Source organism: Harpegnathos saltator, unplaced genomic scaffold (genome assembly GCF_003227715.2).
Source record: "Harpegnathos saltator strain DR-91 unplaced genomic scaffold, Hsal_v8.6 scaffold498, whole genome shotgun sequence".
NCBI lineage: Eukaryota > Metazoa > Arthropoda > Insecta > Hymenoptera > Formicidae > Harpegnathos > Harpegnathos saltator.
Window position 1 is genome coordinate 1,453,509 of NW_020230313.1, and position 27,992 is coordinate 1,481,500.

General features: G+C 36.9%; 8 protein-coding genes across 16 annotated transcripts; 5 read left to right on the top strand and 3 right to left on the bottom strand.

Annotated features, from left to right (window-relative positions):
- The first annotated feature begins 417 nt into the window (after positions 1-417).
- Positions 418-2,066, top strand: LOC105191657 (putative gustatory receptor 28b). Its single transcript, XM_011155197.3, has 3 exons — positions 418-1,114; positions 1,366-1,907; positions 1,971-2,066. Exons 1-3 carry the CDS (start codon positions 418-420, stop codon positions 2,037-2,039), a joined length of 1,308 nt encoding a protein of 435 aa, XP_011153499.1. The 3' UTR covers positions 2,040-2,066.
- A 109-nt stretch (positions 2,067-2,175) lies between these two features.
- Positions 2,176-7,098, bottom strand: LOC105191656 (heat shock 70 kDa protein cognate 4). 2 transcript variants are annotated; one of them, XM_025302564.1, is made up of 4 exons: positions 7,051-7,098; positions 5,362-5,612; positions 2,956-4,200; positions 2,176-2,796 (listed from the first exon to the last, which is right to left on the bottom strand). In XM_025302564.1, exons 2-4 carry the CDS (start codon positions 5,564-5,566, stop codon positions 2,330-2,332), a joined length of 1,917 nt encoding a protein of 638 aa, XP_025158349.1. In that variant the 5' UTR covers positions 5,567-5,612; positions 7,051-7,098; the 3' UTR covers positions 2,176-2,329. The 2 variants fall into 2 exon arrangements, with proteins under 2 accessions (XP_025158349.1, XP_011153497.1); XM_011155195.3 differs by lacking the exon at positions 7,051-7,098 and adding an exon at positions 6,203-6,358 and having other exon boundaries at positions 2,177-2,796.
- Positions 7,099-7,476: 378 nt separating this feature from the next.
- Positions 7,477-11,332, top strand: Mlh1 (DNA mismatch repair ATPase Mlh1). Of its 5 annotated transcripts, none has more exons than XR_003113529.1 (10): positions 7,478-7,677; positions 7,745-7,860; positions 7,921-7,984; positions 8,056-8,255; positions 8,386-8,614; positions 8,706-8,907; positions 8,995-10,225; positions 10,328-10,391; positions 10,524-10,682; positions 10,759-10,902. XR_003113529.1 is itself a non-coding variant. In XM_025302563.1 (10 exons), the coding sequence occupies exons 2-10, from the start codon at positions 7,748-7,750 to the stop codon at positions 11,049-11,051; spliced, it is 2,583 nt and encodes an 860-aa protein (XP_025158348.1). In that variant the 5' UTR covers positions 7,482-7,677; positions 7,745-7,747; the 3' UTR covers positions 11,052-11,332. The 5 variants fall into 5 exon arrangements, 3 of the variants coding, with proteins under 3 accessions (XP_025158348.1, XP_025158346.1, XP_025158347.1); XM_025302563.1 differs by having other exon boundaries at positions 7,482-7,677; positions 8,056-8,243; positions 10,484-10,682; positions 10,759-11,332; XM_025302561.1 differs by having other exon boundaries at positions 7,483-7,677; positions 10,484-10,682; positions 10,759-11,332.
- A 45-nt stretch (positions 11,333-11,377) lies between these two features.
- Positions 11,378-13,444, bottom strand: Roe1 (grpE protein homolog, mitochondrial Roe1). Of its 2 annotated transcripts, XM_011155202.3 has the most exons (5): positions 13,266-13,444; positions 12,788-12,918; positions 11,841-12,264; positions 11,664-11,747; positions 11,378-11,583 (listed from the first exon to the last, which is right to left on the bottom strand). In XM_011155202.3, the coding sequence occupies exons 2-5, from the start codon at positions 12,874-12,876 to the stop codon at positions 11,476-11,478; spliced, it is 705 nt and encodes a 234-aa protein (XP_011153504.1). In that variant the 5' UTR covers positions 12,877-12,918; positions 13,266-13,444; the 3' UTR covers positions 11,378-11,475. The 2 variants fall into 2 exon arrangements, with proteins under 2 accessions (XP_011153504.1, XP_019700865.1); XM_019845306.2 differs by lacking the exon at positions 13,266-13,444 and having other exon boundaries at positions 12,788-13,222.
- LOC105191661 (T-cell activation inhibitor, mitochondrial) lies at positions 13,400-17,156 on the top strand. 2 transcript variants are annotated; one of them, XM_011155204.3, is made up of 8 exons: positions 13,400-13,585; positions 13,687-13,801; positions 14,769-15,157; positions 15,227-15,539; positions 15,621-15,721; positions 15,764-15,925; positions 15,997-16,128; positions 16,232-17,156. In XM_011155204.3, exons 1-8 carry the CDS (start codon positions 13,563-13,565, stop codon positions 16,464-16,466), a joined length of 1,470 nt encoding a protein of 489 aa, XP_011153506.1. In that variant the 5' UTR covers positions 13,400-13,562; the 3' UTR covers positions 16,467-17,156. The 2 variants fall into 2 exon arrangements, with proteins under 2 accessions (XP_011153506.1, XP_011153507.1); XM_011155205.3 differs by having other exon boundaries at positions 15,782-15,925.
- A 93-nt stretch (positions 17,157-17,249) lies between these two features.
- On the top strand, positions 17,250-20,903 carry Ced-12 (engulfment and cell motility Ced-12). 2 transcript variants are annotated; one of them, XM_019845307.2, is made up of 7 exons: positions 17,250-17,604; positions 17,841-18,134; positions 18,240-18,668; positions 18,752-19,168; positions 19,256-19,693; positions 19,782-20,088; positions 20,183-20,903. In XM_019845307.2, the coding sequence occupies exons 1-7, from the start codon at positions 17,473-17,475 to the stop codon at positions 20,344-20,346; spliced, it is 2,181 nt and encodes a 726-aa protein (XP_019700866.1). In that variant the 5' UTR covers positions 17,250-17,472; the 3' UTR covers positions 20,347-20,903. The 2 variants fall into 2 exon arrangements, with proteins under 2 accessions (XP_019700866.1, XP_011153511.1); XM_011155209.3 differs by having other exon boundaries at positions 17,251-17,604; positions 17,841-18,038.
- Positions 20,900-24,276, bottom strand: Patsas (palmitoyltransferase Patsas). Its single transcript, XM_011155206.3, has 9 exons — positions 23,955-24,276; positions 23,432-23,682; positions 23,141-23,255; positions 22,905-23,030; positions 22,370-22,815; positions 22,024-22,273; positions 21,742-21,914; positions 21,499-21,664; positions 20,900-21,418 (listed from the first exon to the last, which is right to left on the bottom strand). The coding sequence occupies exons 2-9, from the start codon at positions 23,608-23,610 to the stop codon at positions 21,215-21,217; spliced, it is 1,659 nt and encodes a 552-aa protein (XP_011153508.1). The 5' UTR covers positions 23,611-23,682; positions 23,955-24,276; the 3' UTR covers positions 20,900-21,214.
- Positions 24,277-25,139: 863 nt separating this feature from the next.
- On the top strand, positions 25,140-27,891 carry LOC105191665 (glycerophosphodiester phosphodiesterase 1). The gene is made up of 5 exons (XM_011155212.3): positions 25,140-26,104; positions 26,522-26,697; positions 26,814-27,015; positions 27,098-27,327; positions 27,439-27,891. Exons 1-5 carry the CDS (start codon positions 25,769-25,771, stop codon positions 27,578-27,580), a joined length of 1,086 nt encoding a protein of 361 aa, XP_011153514.1. The 5' UTR covers positions 25,140-25,768; the 3' UTR covers positions 27,581-27,891.
- Positions 27,892-27,992: the final 101 nt, after the last annotated feature.

Here is a 27,992-nt window from a genome sequence, read left to right on the forward strand (position 1 = left end):
GCTATATTAATTATAGCCTGGAATATTGCGTCGAAAATACTGCGTGAGAAAAAAATATGAAAGAGCTAACGTTTACACTATTCAAAACATTGTGCATTATTAATCGCGCGGGTTCCTCTTTATGCCCGCTTGGACCGATTTAATTTACTAAAACCGCATTACGAGTAGCAGCTAACAGCAAACAGTATAAACTTCGTTAATTTTGCATTAGCAATACATCACGTCCTTTATCTTATCTTTATACTTAGAATCGCCAGAAAGAACAAACTGTACTCGTCAGAGTCCTGCATTACTTTCAGAAAAGCCTCAACGCTTCGCAGCTATTCTCTGGGAACAATTCTATCACAAATGGCTCTAACTTAATTATTCGTAACCATATTCGCTCGCTATTGATTAATCAGAAGACTCGAAGCAACAATGGAAGAAGAAATCAACGTACAAGTGCAAGTGGAAGATAACTGTCCCTCGATCGAGCATGTTTTACGTCCTATAATGTACGTTTCCTGGCTTTTGGGTGTCGGTGTAGCACGACCACGAAAATGTCCCAAGGCTGTTACGATATTTTTACGTGTCATTCACTTTGGAATCTGTTCAGTAATCGTCGCATACGGCGCGATAGATTTTTTCACTTTCGGTAGTGTCTTCAAGAGCGACATATTCAAGATCATATACTACTTGAACAAGGTAGTGTGCTACGTCTCGGCGTATTACTATGTCTATCACGGTATCCGGCACTACGACAAATGGCATGAGTTAATGAGCAAAATGAAGACCCTCGATCAAAAAATCAGAAAAGAGACACCTGTGAACAATCGATCTGTAAGAAACGCCGAAGTTCTGGCTATTCTAACAACATTGATTCTCGGACCTTTGTCAATGATCATACATGCTCTGTATTATTACTTCACGCTTCCGGAAGATATATTTGCGTCTGATTTGTTGCTCTACTATACTATCGCTCAGTCGTTGATCAACAGCTTCGTCTTCGACGTTATCGTCTACGTGCTCTACCACAGATTTCGTGTAATAAACGACATGATCGAGCAGTTGGACGAGCGATTGGATATAACGTGGATTGCGATCAAAGTCAGGCGTATCAGAGAATTACATACCGGTAATATTTTTTAGATATTTTGTATAAAATATTTCCAGTCAATTTTTAGGACTTTGAATCATTTTACCATTTCGTGATATAACATATGTGTACATTATCACCGACACAAAATTTAAAGTGCAATTTAAATACTTGGACGATCTATACAAGTAAACGTGCAATCTAAATATAAGTTTAACGAATATATGATTATATCGTCTATGATAATTATTCTAATTTTTTTTTAATCGCAATTTTTCTCTATTACGCAGGAATTTCTGATATAGTTATCACGATAAATGAAATTCATGGTTTTCATCTTCTCCTTTGCTCGGCAAACTGCTTTACCATGGTCGTAGCTACATTATTTAGAATTTACATGGGTGTTGTCGAAAGAAACTACGGATTCATGCTAATAAATAATATCCTTTGGGTTTTATACGCCGCAAAATTTGGTACGATGTGTTGGATCTGTACATTCGCATCACAAGAATCCTACAGAACCGGAATAATCATATACGCAGTCGTGCTAAATTGCAAATTCACGAATCTCAAAAAGATAAACAGCATAAGCTATAATCAAGCGAATTTAGAAGTACCACAACCATTCGAAAGGCAGAATAGTGAACGAAATTCTAACCAGAGTAACGCCTACAATCTAAATTACATTGTGATGGAAAGCCTTTTGCGCAAAAACCTGGACCGAGACTGTGTAAGAAACGAGGTCAACGATTTTTCAATTCAACTACAACAGCATCGAGTGGCATTTACAGCCTGTGGTTTTTTCGAAATGAACAATGCTTTGCTCAGTGGCGTGAGTATAAAATTATTTAGAAGATATAATGATAGCAATTCAGTAAAATAAATTTGTTTTCAGTTCGTCGGTGTGATTACCACATATTTAATCATTCTCGTTCAATTTTATCGACCAGAAAATTTGAAGTGAAATAATTCAGTAGCAAAGCACGAAGTAGAACTCACCGCAAACGAAGCAAGAACATATACGACCAATATTAATTATATAATCATAAACATTTATTTATTATAACAAACTAATAATAAAATAACATTAACAACATTTAAATGGACTTTAGAAAATGAAAAATACAGATGTTTTTACACGAAACGAATCGAAATATAAATATGCAAAAATTATGTAACAATGCGGCCTGCGTTAAGTAGAAACGATATTTGGCGTTGTCCACGCTGTGCGAAAAGAAAAACGAATTAGCTAAATTAATCGACTTCTTCGATAGTTGGTCCGGCACCACCAGTGCTAGGATTGGGCCCTGCTCCACCAGCGCCGCCAGGCGCTCCTTGATAAAGCTTTGTAACGATAGGATTACAAATAGCTTCCAGTTCCTTCTGCTTGTCGTGAAACTCTTCTTTCTCTGCTAATTGATTGGCGTCCAACCACGAGATGATTTCGTTGCATTTGGAAATCACTTTCTCTTTATCAGACGCCTCAATCTTGTCTTTAACCTTGTCATCCTCCATCGTGCTCTTCATGTTGAAACAATACGACTCGAGAGAGTTCTTAGCGGAGATTCTTTCTCTCTGCTGTTCGTCCTCCGATCGATATTTTTCGGCTTCGTCTACCATTCTTTCGATATCTTCTTTCGACAAACGACCTTTGTCGTTGGTAATCGTGATCTTATTTTCTTTACCCGTAGACTTCTCAATCGCAGAAACGTTTAAAATACCTAAAAATCAAGTTACAAAAAGGTAAATATAGAAAATAAAAATAAAATTCTTAATCAAAAAATCGAATATACTTATATACTAAAAGTATACTTATATATTAAAAATAAATTATACATATAATTATATGCATTAATTTGTGGAATATGATAAATATATACCATTGGCGTCAATATCGAAAGTAACTTCGATCTGCGGCACGCCTCTAGGCGCGGGTGGAATTCCCGTAAGCTCAAATTTGCCAAGAATGTTATTATCTTTAGTCATCGCTCTCTCTCCTTCGTAAACTTGAATAAGTACTCCCGGCTGATTGTCCGAGTACGTGGTAAACGTTTGAGTTTGCTTCGTAGGTATTGTAGTGTTTCTCTTGATCAATGTGGTCATGACACCGCCAGCGGTCTCAATACCCAGTGACAATGGAGTCACATCCAACAGAAGCAGATCCTGTACCTCCTCAGACTTGTCACCGTGCAGGATGGCCGCTTGGACCGCTGCGCCGTAAGCGACGGCCTCATCCGGGTTAATAGATTTGTTCAACTCCTTGCCATTGAAGAAGTCCTGTAGCAACTTTTGTATCTTTGGTATCCTGGTGGAGCCACCGACTAGAACTATGCTGTGGACTTGAGCCTTATCCATCTTCGCGTCCCTTAATGCCTTCTCTACGGGTTCGAGAGTGCTCCTGAACAGATCAGCGCAGAGCTCCTCGAACCTGGCCCTGGTGATAGACGTATAGAAGTCAATACCCTCAAACAGCGAGTCAATCTCAATACTCGCTTGTGTCGATGAGCTCAGCGTTCTCTTTGCTCTTTCGCAAGCCGTCCTCAGACGTCTTACTGCTCTTTTGTTGGTACTCAGATCTTTTTTGTACTTCCTCTTGAACTCCTGAACGAAATGGTTGACCATTCGATTGTCGAAATCTTCACCACCAAGATGAGTATCGCCGGCTGTGGATTTCACTTCGAAAATGCCGTCCTCAATCGTCAAAATGGACACGTCGAAAGTACCGCCACCAAGATCGAAGATGAGGACATTCTTCTCGCCCGAGGTTTTCTTGTCGAGACCGTACGCTATCGCAGCCGCTGTAGGCTCGTTTATTATTCTGAGAACGTTCAGACCAGCGATAGCGCCGGCGTCCTTCGTCGCTTGTCTCTGAGAGTCATTAAAGTAAGCTGGTACGGTAATAACGGCATTCGTGACAGTCATGCCCAAATATGCCTCCGCCGTTTCCTTCATCTTTGTTAGTACCATAGAGGACACTTCCTCGGGGAAGAAGCTTTTCGTCTCACCCTTGTAAGAAACCTTGATCTTTGGTTTACCATCCTGATTGACCACTGTGAAGGGCCAATGCTTCATGTCGCTCTGTACCGTTGCATCTTCGAATCGGCGACCGATCAAACGTTTTGCATCTTCAAAGAAATAAGAATTGCCAAAAATTAGAAACTGTTTCTCTCTTCAAAATTTATTTTCTAGGATCTTGCAACGTGCAAGGGAATGAAGAAGAAGACCTTTGGAATTGTGAGCTGGATTGTGAGTAGGACGATTGCGGTGTACTAAATCGCCGAGTCGCTGAGTAGAGATATTCATTACTTAATAATATTATTGAATACAGCTTTAGAAACGATTAACATACTTTTATTTAAAACGATCTTTAAGCAGTTACTTACTGTAGATTTCAAGAAGGGCAAAAACAAATTTAGAAAATTCAATTTTCGTCACTGTATATAAACGTAATAGTAGCATTTGTATATTCATTTATTACGTAATAAATATTAAATAAATGTTTGGCATTTATAGCGAAGGATATCACTTGCGTCATTTGATCCCAAGCCAGCGTGAATCAACTGCAATGTTTGGCGCAGGCGCAAATTAGAATTACGTAAAACCGACGAGTAAATGTTAGAATGTCTAGCTACAATGTAAAGAATTATGATAGGCGCTCGAAAAAAGGTCAAAGGGAGGGAGGCCGGAATGCATAGTCCATGAATGAACGCTATGACAAAGGCATGCGCATTGTGCAAGGTCACTAATGCAGTAAGTCGCAATCAAAATATACACAGTGCAATATAGTTTCAAGTTCAGCCACAAAATGTTCCGAAGGAAAATTATATAATGACCTTATATTCATTCCATTTCAAATGTAAAAAAGGTATAAAGTTTAATACTTTAATAAAAAATATAGTTGACAATCGCAAAACGTGTTAAGGCTATATGTATATCTTACCAATTTTTTATCAACACTTTTTTTAGCTTTACCACTTAATCCCACATATAAAAATTTATATTACAAAATACGATAATTCAGCAACTTTAATCGATACGTACTCAACCGATAGACTCAAAAATAATTAAAGCATAATTCTCAATTTATTCAATAATCTGCAGATAACTCTATTAATAGCAAGGTATCAAAATATATCAAAATAATGATATTATATAAGTTAATAGGAATACAAGCGAAAAATTACGCATGCATTAGTATCATCAATTGGAAAGTTTCATTCTTTCCTTCTTCTATTCATCCAATATCATATTGAAAATTATATTGTAAATGTGAAAATTTTACTCACCGAAGATAGTATTGCTGGGATTCATAGCAACCTGATTCTTTGCCGCATCACCAATCAGCCTCTCGGTGTCGGTGAATGCAACATAACTTGGTGTGGTCCGATTGCCTTGATCATTCGCGATGATCTCAACCTTGCCATGCTGGAAAACACCTACGCAAGAGTACGTAGTGCCCAAGTCGATTCCTACTGCCGGTGCTTTCGACATTGTTATTTCCTTCGTTTATTAGCGATCTCGGTATATATATCAGATACTGAAAATCAACGATAATGCAACATAAGATGTATGTTTATCGTCGCCAGGTAACAACGTTGTTGAAATATGGTTCCCGAATATGGAATGACGTCTCAAGCAGCTTCGATCGACCTCGAAGCTATTTAATTGATCGCGAATGCCGTGCTCGAAATAATGCAACGCAACAAACATGTCGTTACATTTCTCGAAAAGTTGTCTCATATTGAACCCTTCCTCTGATACTAATTTGGTGTATTGTTATAGACATACAATATTAGAAATATTTCACAACATATTTCTCTCTATTATGATACTCGAAGGCTCAAAACCAATATGATAGACGGAATTTGCAAAATTGATACCGATAACTTCATGCCGAACACTGCCACGCACTTATTATTATTACAACTAACTTTACTCAAATTGACTGACAATAACAACGCAACAAGAAATTATTTAGCATCCGTAATATCGACAAGACGTCAGCAATGGATACGACGCAATACTTTCCGGGAAATAATCCAGTCGCTACAATACACAATTATTTCTCGACGAAAAGACTCTAATTGTAGATTAGGCCTCGCAAATATAAAACGCTTCGTATCTCACCTTATATTCAATTTTCTAGTACTTCAAAGACTGTATTCAAAGCTGTGTTCGCGCGATTTTACGCAACGTGCAAACTGTTCGTTTGTAATTCTCTGCGAGACTGACAACGGCAACTTCGGGCTGCGCTTTTAATACCGCGCTCGAGAAGCTTCTGCGAGTGACCAATCACAGAAGTCTCTCAGAGCAGCCACTAGTGAACGCGTGGGAGGAAGAAGGAGAGACTTAAATGCATCGAGCGATATATGAAATAGAAAAGGAAAGAAAGAGGTGGATACGAACACGAGAAAATTCGAGAACACGCTGAAGGAATCGTGACTATAATTAGCCCTGTGCGAATCACGTTTCATTTAGACGAGATAATATAGTGCACCAGTAAAATAAAGAACTTCGTTGAATGTACATACGTTAATTCGATTTAATACCTGCAAATAATACAATCGTCCTCTCTCCTGTTGGAAGAAATAGTAAAAGAGCGCGCAACGGATAGCCATTCAAGCCAGAAAGATCGCGCTTGCGCAGAAACGAAAGATCTCCGGTTTTCTAGAAAATTTGCGATCATATATCGAGATTTCGCTAATTTTCTAGAACAACGTTCCAGAATTAATTGCGCACTTTCAAGACATTTCTCGTTCCGTACGTAATAAATACGTAATACGTAATTTTGAACAAAAAGAGTTAATGCTTAAAATAGAGATGATGTCAGAAGATCATGACTCAAAGATGCGAATAAATTCTAAAGAAATATTACTTTGTCATTTATCTTTATGACGAGTTTAATTAGTTACGGTAAAAGTCAAATAAAAAACCATGTGTATATGCAGATAAAGAGCCAATTATTATTAACTCACCCAATAGCTAATTAGCCCATAATGTGTTAGCCATTACTCTTTTTGCCACTGCAACAGAAAAATTGTTAGACTGTATAGTGCGCAATATAATATGTATGAAATCTTTGTATCAAAGGATAACATTTACAAATTTTACAAAGTGTGCCAAATTTCGAAACACTAATAGATAAAATGTTCGTCACGGCTTGTGAAACTATATAATCTATTTCCAGATCGTTGTAAGATATTCTGAGATAGTCTAATTTAAGTAACAACGTTACTCAATGCACGACAAAAATGGCTATTGCGAACGTAACACATCTAACTTCTAATTTAACGCCATCTAAAGAAAATATTTATAAGATGTATAATGGATGAAGATAAAACAGTGTGAACACCGGTAAAGAGAACAATTTTATTTTTAGATATTGGCGACACTGCATGTAATACGGATAGTTAGATATTGGCGCCAACGGATAATATAATAAACTTGAAAAATACTATTTCGAAAAATTTATTAAATATAAGGTCTATTATATCTTAATTTTGTTGATTACGTTTATAATTTATGTGTAAAATCAAATAACTTTGTTGAATCGCACGAAATTAAATTGTATGAATCCACGTGTTGTGAAAATCTAATGACAGGTGGCAAGAAGTATCTACTTTTTCAGTTTCATAGAAACGATTAATTATTTATATAAGTCATTTTCAGACAATGTCTACACCAGCAAAAATAAAAAAATTAGATGAGGTTGTGGTGAATAGAATCGCAGCTGGAGAAGTGATCCAAAGGCCAGCAAATGCGTTGAAAGAACTAATAGAAAACAGGTTAGTACTTAACACACCACTGTCTACTTCAAAAATAATTAATTTACTTTTGTTCCCCAGTCTGGATGCCAAAGCCACGAATATACAAATTACTGTAAAAGAAGGAGGTTTAAAATTATTACAGGTATACTTACCCTGATATATTTTTAGTTAGTAAAAATAATCATCTGTAACAACTGTAAGTAAATTTCTCAGATACAAGACAATGGCACTGGTATCCGAAAAGAGGACATGGAGATTGTGTGTGAAAGATTTACAACTAGCAAACTGCAAAAATTTGAAGATCTTAATGCATTGACAACATTTGGATTCCGAGGAGAAGCTCTGGCTAGTATCAGTCATGTAGCTCTTCTTAGTATTACTACAAAGACAGCAGATGAAAAGTGTGCTTACAAGTATATAAATTTAATTGGCAAATAATATGCAATGAGTAAAACAACAATAAATTTGTTAATTTCATAATTTTGTAGATTATATAGATTTTCTACTAACATAAACTTTCTTTTTTGCTACACAACATTGTAGAGCATCATATCTTAACAGCAAACTAAAAGCACCTCCAGTACCATGTGCTGGAAATCAAGGCACTATAATAACAATAGAAAATTTATTTTATAATGTACCAACTCGAAGGAAAGCTTTGTCAAGTTCGTCAGAAGAATTCACTAAAATTACAGAAGTAGTTATGAGATACGCTGTACATAATCAAGCAGTAGGGTTTACATTAAAAAAACATGGTGAACCAAGTCCACAGGTAAAATGAATTATATGCATAATAATAAATATATTATGTAACATGTATATGGAATATCTTAGAATAACATGTAATTGTTATGTTTGTCCAGGTTCGAACACCACATAATTCAACAAAACAGAATAACATAAGAATATTGTATGGAAATCCAGTTGCTCGTGAATTGTTAGAAGTTGAGCTCAACGATAAGAGTTATAAATTTCAAATGCACGCTTTAGTAACAAATCCAAACTATACAAACAAACGGATGTTGATGCTTTTATTTATTAACAATCGTCTGGTCGATTCCTCTTGTAAGTCTCTTACTATGTGTATAAGCAATTTTGCTAATCGCTTTTTGTAAAGTTTTTATATATATAAAAAATGTTCGTTTCCTTCAGCTATTCGTAAAATGTTAGAGGATTTATATACCGTCTACCTGCCAAAGAAAGCTCATCCCTGGTGCTATATATCACTAGACATCAATCCACAAAACATTGATGTCAATGTACATCCAACGAAACACGAAGTTCGATTTCTTCATGAAGATGCAATAATCGAAAAAATCAAATTTGCTTTAGATGAAAGACTAACTGGTAGCAGTGCATCCAGAACATTTTATTTGCAAGCTAGATTACCAAAAGCAGATATCACTAAAGACATTCTAGAAGAGGTATTGCCGGAACATAAAAAAGGGAATCCAGACAAATCGAAAAAGATTCACGCCAGAGAAATGATTAGAACAGATTCATCGGATCAGAAGCTAGACAAATTTAATTTCACTATACATTCTGCCTTCAAACATGGTAAAAGCAATCATAATTTTCCTGTGGAAAAATCTACAGATAATTTAGAACCTCCACCTCTTAATTCTGAAGTTCTACCGGAAATTGATACATGTGTTGTTATCACGGAAGATTCAATTGCCGATGATAAACGTCAAGAAAAAAAAAATGAGACAAATCCAAATTTAGCTATTACAGAACAGAATTTTACATCAGATAATGAAGAGATTCCAATTGATCATGTTGCAACAAATTGGTGTGACATAATAAATAATATAACTCAATCAGAAACGGAAAATACCTGCAACTCGTCTACCATTGTACAAAATGATAAGTCGAAGAATAATTGTCCGGAAAATGTTATGGATATTTCGGACATTCTATCTGATTTAGATGAAACAATGAATAATTCTGCAGAAGATAGATCTATAGACACTGTAGCTGATAAGGCTCGTAAACAAGTATATCAATATTTTGGAAATATAGATATCAATAATAAAAATAAAAACTCAGAAGAACAACAACAAAAAGTTATAAAAGATACAGATAATATTAAGAAAGAAGGTGAAAGTTCAGAATTTATCATAAACCAAAATGCATCTCTAACTGAGAGAAATACTTGCTCTGATGAATCTGAAAAATTATTTAAGTCATATTCTGTAAATAGTTTTAGACACGAAGTAAAATTAACTAGCATCTTACAATTAAGAAAAGAAATTGAAGATGAATGTCACGAAGGACTGAAAGAAATCTTGTCTAATTTAACTTTTGTTGGATGTATCGATCAAACTTCAGCCTTAATACAGAGTGGAGTAAATTTGTATATTTGCAATACCAGAAAATTAGCGTAAGATCACACTATTTCGCATTTCAATTTATGAAATTATATATATGTACAAATTTCCTTATATGTAACTAATTTTTTTAAATGTAATATTTTTTTGATCAGGGAAGAACTGTTCTACGAAATTATGCTTTATGACTTTGCGAATTTTGGCATCTTGAAATTTTCAGTATGTATCTCAGAAAACAAGATCTCACTTCTAAAGTTAACTGATACCGAAATATATATATATATATATATATATTTTTTTTTTTTCTTTAGGAACGGATATCATTGTTTGATTTAGCAATGATTGCTTTAGATTCGGGAGACACTGGATGGACAGAGGAAGATGGGCCGAAAGAAGAATTAGCAGCGAGAGTAAAAGAATTACTTTTAGAAAAAGCAGATATGATGAATGAATACTTTTCGATTGTTATCGATAAAGTTGGAAACTTAAGATCGTTGCCTGTATTATTAGGTATAAATAGAATTTAACGTTTTACATTTTAATTTTTGAGAAAATTAACATTAACGATGTTATTGAAACATTTTAGACAAATATTTTCCATATGAAGCAGAAATTCCATTGTATATGATGCGATTGGCAACGGAAGTTAATTGGAAAAAAGAACAATCATGTTTCCAGAATATTTGTAGAGAAACAGCAAAATTTTACAGTTACATCAATCCGAAGCACGAGACGTACGATTGGAAGTATATAACTGAACACGTCTTGTACCCTGCAATTAAAGAGAGTCTACTTCCCCCTAAACACTTTGCTCATGATTCAACAATATTACAAATAGCTGCTTTACCTGATCTGTACAAAGTGTTTGAAAGGTGTTAAAATATTCTGATAAAAATCTGATAATTTAACGTGTACTATGTACTATGAATTAAACCACTTGAAATTTACTATTGTATATACTATAGCATAATACCAAATGTATATTTAACATTACATAAATTATACAGTCATACAATTTGACATTTTTATTAACTTCCATCAAATTCGCATCTAAGTATTTTAAAAATTAATTCTGTATGAAAAAATCTACTAATACAAGAACTTTGTATAAAAGTACATGTATATATCATCTGTTAATCCATATGTACCTTACACTTCCATAAAATGAAAATGCCATTTAATATTTTAATGAATTTCAAGGAAAATCATATTTTATACACAAGTGTTCTATATTAGATATTATATTATTTATCAATTTTTACATCAGATAGATATATTTATCTACTTTTATTATATCAGGTAATTATCCTTTAGCAACACCTACCAATGCTGGTCTTACTATCCTTTCATGCAATTTATATCCTATTTTTGACACAACTACAATTGTTCCGGGCTCTTTACCTTCAACCTCCTAAAATTTTTATTTACATTAATAGTAATGATTATTATGTAAATATCATGAAGATATTCTGTCTAAGATATAAAACTTACTTGTTGAAATAGTGCCTCATGTTGATTAGGATCAAATTTTTCATTAATAGGATTTAATGAAATTAAGCCATGCTTCTTGAAGACCTAAAATATTACAAAGAAAATTTAATATTATAAGATACCAGCAGTGATTGCAAGTTGTCTATATTATGAAGAAAAAATAAGCACATATCTTACTTTATGCAATTGTGCTTCTGTCATTATTAAACCTTCGTATAAACTTTTCAAATGTGGATTCTTTTCTGTTATTTCATCCTTTGGTACACTTTCTGTAGCTTTCCCTAGTACATCAGCTACATCTAAAAGATCTTTACAGAAACCTTGGATGCCAAAAAGTTTAGCATCATCGATTTGCTTGGTAAGTCTAACTCTAATATTTTCTCCTTCAGCCAATGCTCTCTTGTACTTATCTTGAAGTATATCTTTAGATTCTTTAAGCTCAATAAATTCTTTGTTGATGAGCTCCAGTTCTGTTTTCAGTTTTGTTTCACTTTCTGTAGATTGTTGGACTGGAGGTTCTCCAGCATCAGCTTTTTGTTCTTCCTTTATTGTACTAAAATATTTTTTTTTCCAAGGAAAAACAGAAGATACTTGTGGCAATCTACAATAAAACATACATAATTAAGTGAAGATTAAGTAACTTAACAAATAAAATAAAATAAGATAAAATATATATTAATACATTTATATATATATAAATTATATACTGAATCAGTCTGTCTCTATACTTGATCTATTTAAATGTTGGAATAAATATTAAAATTTAAATATCTACTGAAATTCTCTATGTAGATACTACTAGAAACAATATATAGAAAACTCTTAATGCATTTTAATTTTTTTATTGAATTGTTATGAATAGTTACAACATCTAATTATCAACTTTTTGAATTCAGTTTTCACTGTAACTAATTATACGATTACTCAAAATTCAGCTAAAACTTTGACATTCTAAGAGAATCATCAAACTATCCTTTAATGTTGATTCATAAATTATGTTTTTATTATGAAAAAAATTATCCTTATCTAACGATTAACCTCAACATGCCGATTTGCGGTATATAATTCCGAAACGCGCGTTTAATTACGCTGCTACTATCAATGAAAAATAAAAGCTTACTTACTTGCTTAGGCCACATTTATTTATTTGATATAAACCATCAACCGTCATACGACTAAATCGTAATACTGACGGTACAACGATCGATCCCATGATTTACTTGGATTTACTCGTGGCTCAACAAAATCTCGAAAGCTGACGAAAGAACACGATCAACAGTGATCAACAGTGATCATGAGCGAACATATAAAAGCCCATTCTATATTAATTAAGAGCTTCACGGTTGCAAGCAAAATAACCAATCACGATCGACTATTTTTTGGAATATTCGATTATGATTGGTCAATTTGCTTGGCTGAAACTTATTGTAGGCCTGTAAGATGTCGCCCCAATTTACGCAAAAATATAACGCAATGTAGCTGAAAGGATCCGAATTTCCGACACATTTTCGACAACCAATTAACACTGTCTATCTGATAATGCCGACGGTGTTTCGTAACAAAAGCAGCGACATCGTACTCTCCATCGTCCTATCAATCTACCTTATCAATCCTGCACAGTTGCACATTAGTTTGCGCGGAGCAGTTTCTTTGGATCACCGACAAATGCGCTGTCTTCGCACGAAGTACGTGTGTATGCGCGTAATACCGGTACACCCGGAGTTCATGACACCGAGAGTGCATGTTATTTTCACGTTATATATAATTGGCGGAACGTCACGGTGTATCCCGCAGTCGAATGATACGTGACGTGAGGTTATATGGCGCGTCGTCCATCCTATTGACCTGCCCATCCTGTAACATAGGAACTGTGACTACGGCAGTGACACAGCTGTGAGGATGTACTGCACACTGAGGAGATGGTAACACACATCCTTGTTTTTCTCATGATCTCCCGGTGCTCTCTCAATTCTCTTTGCTCTCGCGAGATGAGTGCGATCTTTCCTTAACGACTCTCTGACAGTTTTTGCAGGAGGGACGCGATAAGAGCGCTAAGTACCGGCGAGATCGCTACCGCACTGAGGCCGTTTTATTTCACTGTTCATCCCGATCTGTTCGGCCAATATCCCACGCAGAGAGTAAGCATACATTCAATTGCGACGGTTGCGTCGCTATTTTAAATTACATATTATGTTGTTAACGTTCGAGAAATATATCGCATCGATATGACGTCGATTGCTTCGTTCTGCACTCAAAATACAAAATCTGTCCGCTTAGGTGCACTTTATAGATCGTTTTGCTTGAGCTAAAAAATCCTTTTCATCTTATCTCAGTAAGATTCGAACATGTGAAACTGAAAACTGAGGAAAAAAAAATGACTTTGCCCTTGTACGTTGCTGTTTTCTTTGTCTCGCTTAAAAATCACTTTGCTTTTTTTGTTTCAATGGTGTGAAGTGTACGCGCGAAATCATTGAGCTGAATAAAACGATCAGCAATTGTCGCGATCAACGTAATACGTAATGCGGAATTATTTGTAGATGCGAAAAAACCGATTGCATACGATGAAATCGTGCGATCTTCGCACGAACGGCGTACTTATGTACATGCGTGTGGCTGGTCGGATCGGAATAAATTTTCATCGCGACCACTTGGCGTCAGATCGTTCGTTCACGTTGTTTGTGATAAGATGGTTGTTTGCGCGCGTACAGGGCCGCAGCAGTACACTACGGTGCCGTGGAAAACATAATTGCGTATAGAAATTCACTAAAGTGGAAACGAATGCATAAAGAAATACGGCCCTGCGCGAACGTGATTAACACGTGGATCAGTTTAAAAGTCACGTGCACACTCTGTGTCACTTATGTTTCACGTTTGAAATTTGACACTCTGCGTCAGACGCGTAAGAGACGAATTATTCATAGCAAAGATCAACAAACTATTATTTTCTTGCAAATATTCTTGAAACGATAAATATATATGCCTTCTGTTGCTTTCATATATGTTTATAATTTTTCTTTTTACTACTTGTAATTATAAATTAATGCAAATGATGTAACTATTATTTGATTTATGTACATATTATTAATCTATAATCTCTTTATGCAGACAGTGAATGAGAACTCTCTGAAACAATTGAGTTCAATCTTGGAAACACTTCAACAAAAACAACCCATACGGCCGACCACTTTACCTTTTTATCTGCGATCGAAAAATGAGAAAGAAGTGAAAGCTGGTAAATTTACACTTGTAAATATACAACTGCAGGAAAGAGATTTGAGGCAAGCTATACTTTCCATCTTGAAAGCATGCGATCTACCTACCACATTTATCGATAAAATCGAGGAGCAAAAGCCTCCTGTTACAAAGTACAAATCCAGATTCTGGCAACGTACACGTTTTGGAGAAAGATTGGACTTTTCAGAGTTGGAAGATGACCCTATTTATGCTTCAATTATTATGAAACAAAAAATTAATATAGAACCAGACACGTTAAAGTGAGTACAATGTCATTGAAGTTTATTTGATATCAGATATCACTATTATGTGTCTTTAATCGTGATCAGAGCGTATTTGGACAAACACATCAACGAGGCGCATGTTAAACTAGAAAAATGTAAACCAATAAGAGAAGAGGTGGAAAAACTGCAAAAAATACTATGCAATGATTTGGGACTAAAGAATATTATATGGGACTGTGGTTGGAATATAGCTCACTATCGTGGTTGTTTGCTGGCTTTCCAAGCTCTGGCCAAACATCATCCGGAACCAATGGAAGTACTGAAGGATCGGACTCTTGTATTTGCAAATGACACCGGTATCAGTCTGGAAGGCAACGTTATGCTAAATTCCGGTGAGGTTAGACATAATTGGCTTGATGTAAGTTGTAAATTACTCACTTTTTAACAGTGCAAACTCTGCTTTCATATATTGAACTCTTTCGTTCGTTTCTTTTTACAGCTCATAAAGAACGTAAGGAAGCACGACGTTGTGTTGTTGAAATTGCCAGCATTTGAGAAGGCAGTGTCCCAAGTGCTCCTTGACATTAAAGTTGGTCGACGGTGCGTAACACATCATATTTTTTGAGTTATGGTAAGGCTCAGGGTACTCTATATGTGCAGGAAATTCATGCCTAAAGTAATGGTCGGCCAGTATGAACAACAACTCCGACAGCTCACAACAACACTCTCAGATTACCGTGGCAAGAGAAAGTACCCGAGTTCTTGGCCAGCAAGTTTATCAACCTACGAAATTGTCATAGAAGCGTTAGTATCATTGTACAACTTTTAAACATTGCGTATATAATGTTTCTAAATATCTGATAATTCACTTATAGTGAAGCGGGTCCTCTGATGCTGTCACCTACTGGACAATTCATTGTGCCATCGTCATGTCCGAGTTTTCTCTTAGTGAACTTTATTACTGAGAATTTAGAAGAAGCCACGAAAAGATTACAACATTATAATAAGTACGACATTTTCTATGAAAAACAAAACATAAGTATACATTTATGATTATTTTTTGACATAGATTAGCGCAAGCATGTTGTGATTATTGTGTAATTGTTTCAGTATAAAGCATGTGGAACGAGAACTTCATCGCAAAACTATCAAAGAACTAGGTTTAGCTGCTCTCAATAAAGACGATAGTATTACGCCGGACCTAATGATACAATGTTGCGAGCGATTGCTTTTACACAAAAGATACCTGGCACCATCTCTGGAGGGCATTATGCTTTGGGTGACCCATTATTATTCAGTTATGAGCGACGGTGTTCTCTGTGTGCCATGGGACTGGAAATTTTAATTTCTGAAGAAAGAAAATTGTGCATTAATGATCATGGTTAGACAATTAGAATGTAAGCTCATCGCCATTAATTGGTACAATGCAAATATTTTATAAGTTTTCATTCTCAAGTTATGGATAAAGTTATGATATTACAGCAATGTAATTAATAGATATAGTGCATTCTATGCGCAAATACTGAAACGTGAGAACTGAGATATGATTTAAACATTACCGATTAAGAGCGTTATCTGAATATGTATCATATGCTGCAACACTAGTTACAGATTTATCACACATCAACTTTTGTTAATTCGTTGAATTTATTATGCGGTTATCATTGCAGTTGTAATCAATTATTATCAATATTTTCAATCTCGCATTATTATTACTGATATATTCAATCCGAAAGCAGTCAGGAATGTTTCTACAAGGACAGTTTTTATGTGTTAATGAAGAAAAACATACAAGAATTGAAATATAAACTACGGCTGTGTGATAATATATGAAAAACAACAAAGTTACTAGTCTCAATGCGACTTTCGTAAGTTTTAGTTCGCAGTACATACAACTCATGATACTTGATGCTTTATATAGAAGATCATTGTATGCGTATATTTTTGTAATACTTGATCATACAAATCAATTTGTAAATTATCATTTATGATCATATTTAATCCACATGAAAATAAAGCCATAACGTTCCCAAGATATATGATATTGATCGTTGCTTTCCTCTGAAAATTATCCTACAATAATTTTATAACAATTCATGGATACAATATTGAATTTTTATTTCATTGTGTCGTAAATTTATCGTGTGTGCATTTCCGCCAGCGGACGGAAACGAACTCGCCTAGTCCAACCTGCAGTGTCACGTGACCATTGTAGCTGTATAGCCGTCAAGATTATTATGACAGAGACGTCAAAATTCCCTGTCTTGTCAGTTTAGCGAATAAACTGGACCGGTAAGCACCGGACATCGTTGCTGTAAGTCTCGTCGTACGAGAATTGTCTTGCGCTCTTGATGTACACGCAGACAATCAAAATGCCGGTCCAAAAGGATTCGAATATCGTAAAGATTGCCGTTCAAATGACAGAACAAGTGCCGCAACTTATTGAGTTTAATCAGAAGCAACCGCTGACTGGAATTATTCAGGTACGAAAGGTTGACTCGTGTGAATAAAGATATTTCTGGTCTAATTGGGTTTAAAGAAAAATCAATACCAAATTTCGTGTTGCTTCATACAGATTGATGCAACAAAATTGACGCACAAAAAACTAGTACATACAATCTGACAATTAGTATTAATAGGAGTTTTGTCGGTAATAAAGGAGTAATAAGGAGTTACTTAACATGCTATAATAATCAACTAAATATTTTTGTAATTTCAGGAGTTATGTAATGGATGGGGTTTGTCCGATGCAGAATCCTACTCCTTGCAGTTTTCTGACAGTAATAATCAGAATTATATCACGGAAAAAAACAGAAATGAAGTAAAGAATGGCAGCATTCTCAGATTGGAATTTTCACCATCAAAAACAGCAAATGATATCTTGGCTAAACTTAACAACGGGGCAATGGAGGAGAAAGTAGGAGCTCTGCAGAAACTGAGTAAACTTAGTATAGACATGACATTTGCATTAGAATTTATAAACAAAAAAGGATTGGCATTAATCATTTCACAAGTAAGAGAATTTTTACACACACACACACACACACTAGCTTAACAATATATCATTATCGATGATAATTTATATTTTTTATATTATACAGCAAGTATTCATTTTCAGATAGAAGGTGGAAAGTACAAAGGAAATGCACTTGCATATTCCCTTCAGTCATTTGTAGAGTTGATGGATCATGGAATTGTGTCATGGGATATATTGGAAACACCCTTTATCAACAAAGTAGCAAGTTATGTGAACAATCAGTCGATAACTCAGGATACTAACATAATAGAAGCTTCTCTAAGTATTTTAGAAAACATAGTCCTGAACTCAACGGGAAAATATGGACAAGTGGAAAAGGAAGTGACTTTTCCCAATCTTGTAATGTATCTGCAATGCATGAACGCTCAAATTCAACAGAACACTGTAGCACTTATAAATGCATTATTTTTGAAAGCTGATCTGTATAAGAGGCGTGCTGTTGCCGCCACATTACAATCCAAACAAGTCAGAAATGTGTTTCTGACAAACATCATACAATCTACTGGACAGGTATAATTATTTATAATTATCAGCAGTAGTAGTTAATTATAGTCGTTTTTCGTCGTCGTATTCTTATGTCAAAATCTTCATAGGTCGGTGCGGAAATGGCGCATCAGCTGTACGTACTGCAAACGTTGATGTTGAGTTTATTGGAACAACGAATGATGACGAAGATGGACCCGCAAGATCAGGACGCGCACGACAAGATCAAGGAACTTCGCAGGATCGCCTTCGACACGGAAGGTGCAACTGGTGGAGACATTACCGCTCGTAAACAAGGACTGTTTGCTAAAGATTACAAAAAGCTAGGCTTCAAGTTCGATATTAATCCTGCTCTTGACTTTACCGAGACACCACCGGGTATGCTCGCGCTCGACTGTATGGTATATTTCGCGCGTAATCACACGGAGGGTTATACGAAAGTCGTTCTTGAGAATTCTTGCCGCGCGGACGAGCACGAATGTCCCTTCGGTAGAACGAGCGTAGAACTCGTTAAGCTACTTTGCGAGGTGAGATTGCAAACGCTGTTTGCAAGACTGTATACTCGTTAGTGCAACATGAAGTACAAGACTAACGAATGATATTTTTTCGACTAGGTATTGCGTATTGGTGAAGCACCCAGCGAACAAGGCCAATCGTATCATCCGATGTTCTTTACGCACGACCACCCTTTCGAGGAGTTCTACTGCGTCTGTATAGTTCTACTGAACAAGACATGGAAAGAAATGCGAGCCACCACGGAGGATTTTGTTAAAGTCTTTTCCGTTGTACGCGAACAAATCACTAGGGCACTGCAGTGCAAGCCCACAGGCTTAGATAAGTTCAAGAGTAAGTTACAGCAACTGACTTACTCGACGATAACTAATCTTTGGCAGCAGGAGAGGACAAGTAGGGAGGAATGGGAGAGCCACGCGAGGCCAATCGTTGAACTCAGAGAGCAGATCACTCCGGAAATCTTAGAGTTAATTCAGCAACAGCGATTAGGCTTTCTAGTTCAGGGCACCAGATTCATGAAGTACAGTGCCAGAGGACAAGTATGTGATGTATCAAATACGCTCGATGTTACATGTGTTAAATGCGTGGGTTGTCCCTTAACGAACGCCTCTTGTTTGACACATTTAGAGAATCAAAGATAAGTTCTGGTACGTCCGCTTATCGCCAAATCACAAAGTGTTCCATTACGGAGACTGTGATGAGAAGTCTGTGCCAACTATCGACGATCTTCCAACGAAATTGGCGGTAGTCGAAATTCGACATCTGATAACCGGCAGGGATTGTCCGCACATGAAAGATTTGCAAAGACGGAAAACTACTCACCAATTGGCTTTCTCCTTGGCCTTGGATTCCGTCGAAATGTCCAGTCTTGATTTCGTCGCCCCCGACGAGCAGGTTTTCGATTATTGGACGGATGGCATCAATGCTTTACTTGGTATGCTACTAATTCGATATGTTCAATATTTATTTTTAATAGTGAGCAATATGCAGAAATGAGGTTTTACATGGCGTGTTTCACCTTCCTGCAGGAACTGCAATGATAAGCAAGGAGGCACAAAACGACTTGGAGACTCTTTTATCGATGGATATTAAGCTAAGACTTCTAGACGCCGAAGGAATTGATATTCCGCAAGATCCACCCGCTATACCCGAGCCACCGCCGAACTACGACTTTTGTTACGAATTGAAGTAAAGGTTGTATATCGTGTTCATTTGTCCCTTTGCGAATCGTGTTACTGTACACTGATTGATTTTATAATAGGCTTGTTAGTCACGAACTTTGTACGTGTGCGTATATTTTTTATATTCTATTTTCGATCTCATCTCATCTCATGTATCCGTATTACAACTGTAATACGAGTCTAGATTTTTTTAGGCCGTAACTTTTTCCATCGCATATTTTAATCGTACGAGAAACAGCACAGTACGTCGTACCAAAGAAACTTCTTTTAAACTCTTTATATATATATATATACTCGAATTATACATTTATTTAGAAGCTTTTTTAGAAGATATTTATGCATTCCAAATGGAATACTGTGTATAAAAGTACTATTGTAATCACATTGATAATATTTTTACTATATTTCCATCGACTTCAATTGGGCCTGACAGCACACCGTCGGCCTATTGCGAGACATATTGATATTTTATATAGTATTATCTTTCATCCACTTAGCTATACTTTGTCAGTATTTTATACTAATCTGTGCGACCGGCATGATGCAATTAATAAATCATGTAACTCAGCTTCACGGAGTATTTATTGTGAAACTTTAACTCATATAAAACTCTTTACTATGTTCCTGTGAGTTTGTGCCCAGGCAGCGGAATGTCGCGTACTTAATGTAAGTTACGAAAGACGAGAATCTTTCTTAAGTGATAATAATAATATAATATATATATATATATATATATATATCTTATGTGCAAATATGCATATAACTTGGAAAAATAATTATTCATATCGTTGTCATGTATATTTAGTGGTTACGCTTGACGCTTCTCCGTGCGAGAGTGCGTGAAAAATAAATCACTCGGAGGCTCGTATGTCGCTCGAATTATATGACGTCTTCCGAGAGGATGTGGTAATGCTGAGGATCGTTCGTTTGATGATCCGGAGGACAGAGGAAAAACTCGATGAGATTAAGCACGGGCCCGCGACTGAAGGGATTCATATATTTGCCCCTTTTGTCCCTTAGGTACGGATACCTCTTATAATTGAACATTTCGTTGGTTGTCAAATTCATGCAGGCGTGTAGGATCTGTATGAAAAAGAAATTGCTAATGGTGAACATCCACGCGTCAGAAGTGCGGTGTCAATGTCCCGTCATGCCGTATTTACCGAAGTGCACGTTAGAATCCAGCCGAGTCCGCAGAAAACGAGAGCTTCTAAAACGCCAAGGACGTACAGCAGCTGGATTCCCTCGATCACTATGCAGTAGCACGCGAAGTATAAGGTGAACGAGCAATTTATCGCTACGCACATCACGAACAGGAAGAACCACATTCTGTAAAGAGGAACAAGCGGCGGCATTGAAGAATTGAACAGAGAAACAATATCGTATAACTTGACTTTACTATGTACCTGTTCTTCAGACCGACGCAATTGTATATGAAAGGACAATGGTGGTCGAAATACGTGACACATCTGTTGCAGATCCTGCAGTGTTTAGCCCGGAGCGGCTTCAAACATCTGCAGCTGTGACACAGATGCGACAGCAAGATGTTTCGTTTCTTCCACTTGTCGAAATAGGGAATCTGAGACACAACGTGTATGTGAGAGAGAGAGAGAGAGAGAAAGAGAGAGACATGAAGTATCGCAACGATATTATAATGTCAATCGTATTGCGTTTTGCATATGTACTACCTGTTTTATCACTCTATAGTAGGTATCACTGTTCTGTGGCACGTAGCCGGGATCTCTCCTGTTGGCAACGATCCACGAGATCCACATGAGGGTGTTCCAGTAAATGAAACAATAGTGACTGCCGCGTAGCAGATTCCACGTTAGTGGAATACACTTCAACATGTACATCGGATATCCCCACACCAGCACGGATATCATGAACAGCAGCAATGGCCCTTTGCTGTTGCCTGCTCCGCCGAAGAGCAGCGTCCTTGAAATCCGAAAATGCAATATTATTTCTCATCAAGACTCAAGTGCGCTTGAGTGTTTCCAAGAGGATGAGTAACCGTGTACGAGCTGAACGTACCATAACTCGTTGATGGGCGGTAACCATCTAGATCTGCGCTTATGTTCCGCTTGTAGGATACCTACGATATCTGAGTGACGGTGACTTTTGGCCAGCTGCAGCGGCGTCTTGCCGTTCTTGTCGCGTGGCTCCAGCTCGATCTTGGTCTTCTCGCAGAGGATCCAGACGCAGCTGATGTTGCCAGACAGGCAGGCCAAGTGGAGTGGCGTGGAACCGAAATAATCGGGCTTCTGCAGATCCACTCCGCTATACATCAGCAATTTGATCAGCTCGGCGTGGCCTTTGTACGCAGCCCAGTGCAACGCGGTGTCACCGTTTATGTCAGTCAGGTGCCCTAGCGCGCCGGAGCCCAACAGGAAAGCGGCGGTAGCGAACTTGCCGAACATGCAAGCGGTCATCAGAGGTGTCAGACCTTTGAAGTCGGCTGCATTGACGGCGACTCCCGCCTGAAATGAACGCAACCCTACGAGATGGATGCAAAGAAGAGAGAGAGAGAGAGATTCTCTTACATTCTCGATTTTGGAATTTTGTGTACCTTCAGTAGTAATTGTACTATCGCGCTGTGGCCCTTCCGGCAGGCCCAATGTATTGGTCTGGGTCCTTGCGTGCCAAGACACGGTTGGTCAACGGGTCCGTTGCGCTCTATTAAATATCTCATGACCTGTCGAAGAGAAAGCAGTTTTACGTCTCTTTAGATATTAAGCATGATTAAGTGTGCCTTGATAATTTTAAGAGATATTTAAATTAATGATCATGGTGTTCGAAACTAACTTCAATATTGCCATCTAGAGCAGCCCAATGGGCAGGTGTGTATCCCCATTCATCCCTCGCGCTGAGCACGCTCAATCCGTTCTTCTCCACCAGTTCCTCAACCGCTTCGATCTCACTGCGGTACAAACGATCTCTTTTTACTTTTCCATCCCTGGTATTCGTTCTTCGAGCTTTTAAATAAATTATTATTTCTTCTGCCACAGTACTTGTTAATAACAATGTAAGGCGAAATCACTAGCTTTACTGAACGAAATTTTTTTAGATTCTGTTCAGGATGAAGCGTTATCTAACCCAGCTCTGAGCAACTCGAAGATCTCTTTGGTCTCGTCCGTGGGATTTTGACCGGTGGTGGCCTCGTCGGTGTAGATGTTGTCATCAGGACGACTTGTCTGTCGCGTATCTTTGCCCGAGTTGTGATGATTCTGATGGCTCGTAGCGGATATCGGATTGTTCGGTAGATGCCCGACCATGTCGGGATCGGGACTTAGCTCCCATACGGATCTTGCTGCGCCAGGCCCTGCCGCAGGGCTCACAGGATATACCTGCAAGGAGATGAATAAGTTTCACAAGAGAAAAATAAATAGTCGACCAAGCAAGATCGTCAAAGCAAGGCTGTATTCTTAGCTAAGAGAAACTTTAGTAACTATAAAATTTTGATTATTAAAAGTTTAGAAAAATGTAACAAGTTCAAAGAAGTTCAACAAGTTCTTCAAAGTCTCTGCTCGCGGCTTTTCAATCAAATAATCGGAATAGAAAGGAATTGCCAATGGTAACTCCCTTTTCTGTTTCCGAGAATGTTTAAATTTTCTTTTACCTTGCACAGCGTCGCGAGTTCTGTGTTTACACGCTCGTGTTCGGAAGGCGTTCTGAAGGATACACCCTGCGTGGCGACCGTTCCACCCTCCGGGACGGTTAGTCACAAGGAAACGTTGGGCCCAACCATATCTTCCGAGCCTCACTTGGTGGCGACGCAGCTTTCCCTCCAGACCTAAAAGTCCCGAAGACGCTAGATTCTACTGTCTGTGCACCTGTCGACGAGCGTCCTTCCTTCACCCGACGAGCGACGTCCGCATTTCTGAGAATACCGTCGGCAATCACGGACGTTGCGCATTCGAATCAATAACGCGGCGACTTCAGAAACGCCTGCGTGCAAAGTACGCGCGAGAAATTAGGACGCGCCACTTGTTCACGTAATACATATTTTAATATACTAACATACTATTGTCCAGCAGAATTCGTCAATCAGAGGGGAAAGAATAATATTAAATCTTTAACAGGAAATTATCAGTCTCGTTAATGTTCAGTCAATTCGCGGCCAGCGAATATTTGTCGCACTCGAAAGATTTGCATACTTCAAAACTATTTGATCTCTGAATTGTACGCGAAATTATGTATTTGCGTCATTCGATTCACGATAAATCCTGTCTCGTGAATGTTTATGATTTAATGATAAGTCAAATGTATCAATACAAGCAAAACGCATGAGAGTGCGCTTAGCGAGAAAAGATCTTTGTTACTGTTTATCGATCTCGACATTGTTTCTGAATATTATAGTCTAAGGAAACTGCAAATATTTGTAATGAATAATAAATACTTGAATTTATTGTCTTACGCGTATTTTACTTAGCGGATTGTTGAAAGAATATATATATACATCTCTATGCTTTCTGATATAGAAGTGCTTATTAATTTATAAATATTTCCAAATATACAAATATTTTTAATTTACTCTACCAAATATATGATTAAAGGTGTATATCAGCCTTGTTTTCGACAAATTCATGGACCAGCATAAAATCTGGCAAAATCTAGACGAAGTAACACTAAAGATTAAAGACTGCAAATTCTGGATACATTTTCATAATAGCAAAAGGGCCGCGCTTTCTGACACTTGCATCTCGAGGCGCCCTCTGCCACTCGCGTGACGAGGCGTCTTTTGTCTGCGTTTTGGGACGCTGTCAATTTTTTAATTTGTTACAAAATGTAATCGAAATCATTTAATTAACATGTAATTTTTTCTCACGGAGAGCTGACTGAGTATTCATGGTCCTGGATGCAGCCAGAGAGAGAGAGAGAGAGAGTTTAGAAATTATTCTGGCTATATCACGTGAAAAAAAAGATTTGTCTCTCCTGTCGTTGAATCATACTACGATTTCAATTTTGGCGGTGACAGTACAGAATCCACTATGCTGTATTTCATACTTGTCATTATGAGTGTGTGATACGGATTTGTGACATTTTACTATTGATTGACCCAGAATTTCGTGGTGCCACATGATTCTGTCGTTCAACGACATAAAAATCTGCATAAATTAATACATACGGCGTGACAAATTGATACGGCTCAAAAGCGAAAAGAGAAGAATGATGTGTACGATACGAAAAGTCAACAAAATATCTACATCACGAATTAATCTTTCACGTATTCACATATTTCATAACGATCCGCTGCGATCGTAATTTACAAAGTAATAATCTTATCTGGGTAAAACTAAAAATTAAACTCTCGCGACCCATAACCCATCCGCTCCCCATTTTTATGATAAGACGCTGATAAAACGGCAAATGCGAGCCTTCAAGCCTATAACTTGTACGTGTAATTAAACAGAGTAGAGAATTAACATCGAAATGCACGAGATCATCGAGTTAATCGTAAACAGCGCTTTGCTCTGGATGTTCCTGCAAACGACGCTGAGTGTGTTGGTTACTGTCCTATATGAATTTAGTATTCCTTGGATTGTTTGGGATTCATTGATTATCCTGATCACGCTCAAGCTGTTGCGAATATCACCTCCAGCTGCCAGTGTTGTGCAGGAAATATTGGGTGTGAATCCACTCCACCTGGAAAAAGATAACTCCATGTCTGAGAATCATGGTAACGAAGAGCGATATTGCATGCGAGTGGTGGCCCACCGTGGTGGAGGATACGATTATCCTGAAAACAGTTTGTCGGCTTTCAGAAATGTAAAATTATATATTTTAGTGCTGTTTTATATGACCTTACCAGTCACTCTCATTCCTCTAATTAAATTTTTATCGACATTAGCTCTGACCTTTGGTTTTCCTAAAACATGTTCAAAGTTCCTGAGATACGTTGATACTTGTTGCATCTTGCTATAGAGATTATGATTGACATTTTATAATAGAAATTGCTTAAAGAGTACATTTACAGTATTTTGTAAGTTTGTGTTTTGTTATTGCCTTGTTTAACATTGCTATTGCTTGATGGTATAACATGAAAAGTATATGTTAATATATATTTATTTATGTTTATGTTTAATTATTGAATATTTCTATCATCCGTCCATATAGTTTTTATGATGTATGTCTATTTTAAATACACATTACTCCAACTTTCTATGTTACTTATATTTTTTACAGTGCAAAGAGAAAGGTTGTACTACAGTAGAACTTGATTTAAGACTAACAAAAGATAACATTCCAATAATATTCCATGACTCAACGACAGAGAGACTTACAGGCAAAATGGGAACAATTAGCGAAATGACATGGGAGGAACTGCGAGATTTAGACATAAGTCATAATCATCCACTTAGGTAACATTATATTTTGACTTAATTTCATAGTTTGCATACAAAATGCACCTTATTATACTAAACATTATTGAGAGAGAAGTAGTCTTATGTAAAGAAAAATAACTGCTTTATCAAAGGAACAAAGTTTCTAATGGAGAGAGGATCCCACTGTTGTACGATGCATTGCAGCAATGTCTAGACAATGAGCTAAGAGTAATTATAGATATAAAGGAGACGCGAATAGATGTTGTGCAAATTGTTCTGGATGCGTACAAAAAATATCCGAAATTGTTTAAGAAAGGATTCATCACATCTTTTAATCCAATCATTTTGTATATGGTATATAATATATGATAATTAAAACTATTATTTTATATTTTTAAAGTTAATATAAAAATATATTATGCGCGAATGTATGTAGATCAGAAAGAAAGAGCCACGCATCATGGCGAGTCTCGGGTGGAGACCGCATTATTTTTCCAGAACATCATATGCTGGTCTGGAAGCGCTTGGCCCGGTACGATTTCACAATCCACTTAAGCATTTGGCAGCTTGTATTTTGGAGACCTTGTACGAGTGGCTGCTACCACGCTTCATCTACTATATCGTGGGTGTCTCTGTCGTATTGTTGCACAAGGACATAGTAAATCCGTAAGTCGGTCGCATTAAGTTACTCATTATTTTGCAATTTCTTCTATATTTATAAGAATTATAAATGCACTTTAGTGGACAATACACAACTATAATATAATTTCATTTTAGACGCGTAATAGAGCGATGGTTCGAACGCAATGTCCGCGTGATGGCATGGACGGTGAATCGGCCATCGGAAAAAACGCACTTTTCGAAGCTTCTTAGAATTACTTATTTAACTGACACGTTACATCTAGAGAAGGATATGTAGTGACACATCCGACATTTTCGTTCAGTATTAAACTTCAAAGACTTTCATATTGTATACTTGACATTACACATACATATTTTACTCTTTTGTATGTAGATTACGTCACGATCAATTATCTAGTCGGTTCCGTAAATTCGATTAATGACGCATGTTATTCTTTAATGTAGGACGTAGAATACCCGTTTTTATATATGATCAAAGGTAAAAGAATCCATTTTTTTAAAGCTATTGAAAGAATATACAAGGAGATCGAGTGTATGTACGTACGTCAAACTTTTATGTTACTGAAGATAAAATATACTGTACTTTGAAAAATATTGATGTCTTATAAAAATATTAATGTATGTGCAAAGAGTCACGGCGAAGTCTCAGGCACCGTATAAAAATAAAAAAAAGACAAATGGACGGATTA

Excerpts from the sequence above, each read along its gene's own strand:
- LOC105191657 (XM_011155197.3), top strand. The coding sequence starts at position 418 with ATGGAAGAAGAAATCAACGTACAAGTGCAAGTGGAAGATAACTGTCCC. Across the intron at positions 1,115-1,365 it reads TATCAGAGAATTACATACCG|GAATTTCTGATATAGTTATC; the intron begins GTAATATTTTTT and ends TCTATTACGCAG. Across the intron at positions 1,908-1,970 it reads ACAATGCTTTGCTCAGTGGC|TTCGTCGGTGTGATTACCAC; the intron begins GTGAGTATAAAA and ends ATTTGTTTTCAG.
- LOC105191656 (XM_025302564.1), bottom strand. The coding sequence starts at position 5,566 with ATGTCGAAAGCACCGGCAGTAGGAATCGACTTGGGCACTACGTACTCT. Across the intron at positions 4,201-5,361 it reads TCCCAGCAATACTATCTTCG|ATGCAAAACGTTTGATCGGT; the intron begins GTGAGTAAAATT and ends ATTTCTTTGAAG. Across the intron at positions 2,797-2,955 it reads TTTCGATATTGACGCCAATG|GTATTTTAAACGTTTCTGCG; the intron begins GTATATATTTAT and ends CTTGATTTTTAG.
- Mlh1 (XM_025302561.1), top strand. The coding sequence starts at position 7,748 with ATGTCTACACCAGCAAAAATAAAAAAATTAGATGAGGTTGTGGTGAAT. Across the intron at positions 7,861-7,920 it reads AAAGAACTAATAGAAAACAG|TCTGGATGCCAAAGCCACGA; the intron begins GTTAGTACTTAA and ends TTTGTTCCCCAG. Across the intron at positions 10,392-10,483 it reads TTGGCATCTTGAAATTTTCA|GAACGGATATCATTGTTTGA; the intron begins GTATGTATCTCA and ends TTTTTTCTTTAG.
- Roe1 (XM_011155202.3), bottom strand. The coding sequence starts at position 12,876 with ATGGGATCGATCGTTGTACCGTCAGTATTACGATTTAGTCGTATGACG. Across the intron at positions 12,265-12,787 it reads AATAAATGTGGCCTAAGCAA|ATTGCCACAAGTATCTTCTG; the intron begins GTAAGTAAGCTT and ends GTTTTATTGTAG. Across the intron at positions 11,584-11,663 it reads ATGAGGCACTATTTCAACAA|GAGGTTGAAGGTAAAGAGCC; the intron begins GTAAGTTTTATA and ends TAAAAATTTTAG.
- LOC105191661 (XM_011155204.3), top strand. The coding sequence starts at position 13,563 with ATGTACTGCACACTGAGGAGATG. Across the intron at positions 15,158-15,226 it reads ATAGAACCAGACACGTTAAA|AGCGTATTTGGACAAACACA; the intron begins GTGAGTACAATG and ends AATCGTGATCAG. Across the intron at positions 15,540-15,620 it reads TTAGACATAATTGGCTTGAT|CTCATAAAGAACGTAAGGAA; the intron begins GTAAGTTGTAAA and ends TTCTTTTTACAG.
- Ced-12 (XM_019845307.2), top strand. The coding sequence starts at position 17,473 with ATGTACACGCAGACAATCAAAATGCCGGTCCAAAAGGATTCGAATATC. Across the intron at positions 17,605-17,840 it reads CGCTGACTGGAATTATTCAG|GAGTTATGTAATGGATGGGG; the intron begins GTACGAAAGGTT and ends TTGTAATTTCAG. Across the intron at positions 19,694-19,781 it reads AGTACAGTGCCAGAGGACAA|AGAATCAAAGATAAGTTCTG; the intron begins GTATGTGATGTA and ends TGACACATTTAG.
- Patsas (XM_011155206.3), bottom strand. The coding sequence starts at position 23,610 with ATGGTCGGGCATCTACCGAACAATCCGATATCCGCTACGAGCCATCAG. Across the intron at positions 23,256-23,431 it reads TTCGAGTTGCTCAGAGCTGG|TGAGATCGAAGCGGTTGAGG; the intron begins GTTAGATAACGC and ends TTTGTACCGCAG. Across the intron at positions 22,274-22,369 it reads CCGCCCATCAACGAGTTATG|GACGCTGCTCTTCGGCGGAG; the intron begins GTACGTTCAGCT and ends TCGGATTTCAAG.
- LOC105191665 (XM_011155212.3), top strand. The coding sequence starts at position 25,769 with ATGCACGAGATCATCGAGTTAATCGTAAACAGCGCTTTGCTCTGGATG. Across the intron at positions 26,105-26,521 it reads GTTTGTCGGCTTTCAGAAAT|TGCAAAGAGAAAGGTTGTAC; the intron begins GTAAAATTATAT and ends TATTTTTTACAG. Across the intron at positions 27,016-27,097 it reads ATCCAATCATTTTGTATATG|ATCAGAAAGAAAGAGCCACG; the intron begins GTATATAATATA and ends GAATGTATGTAG.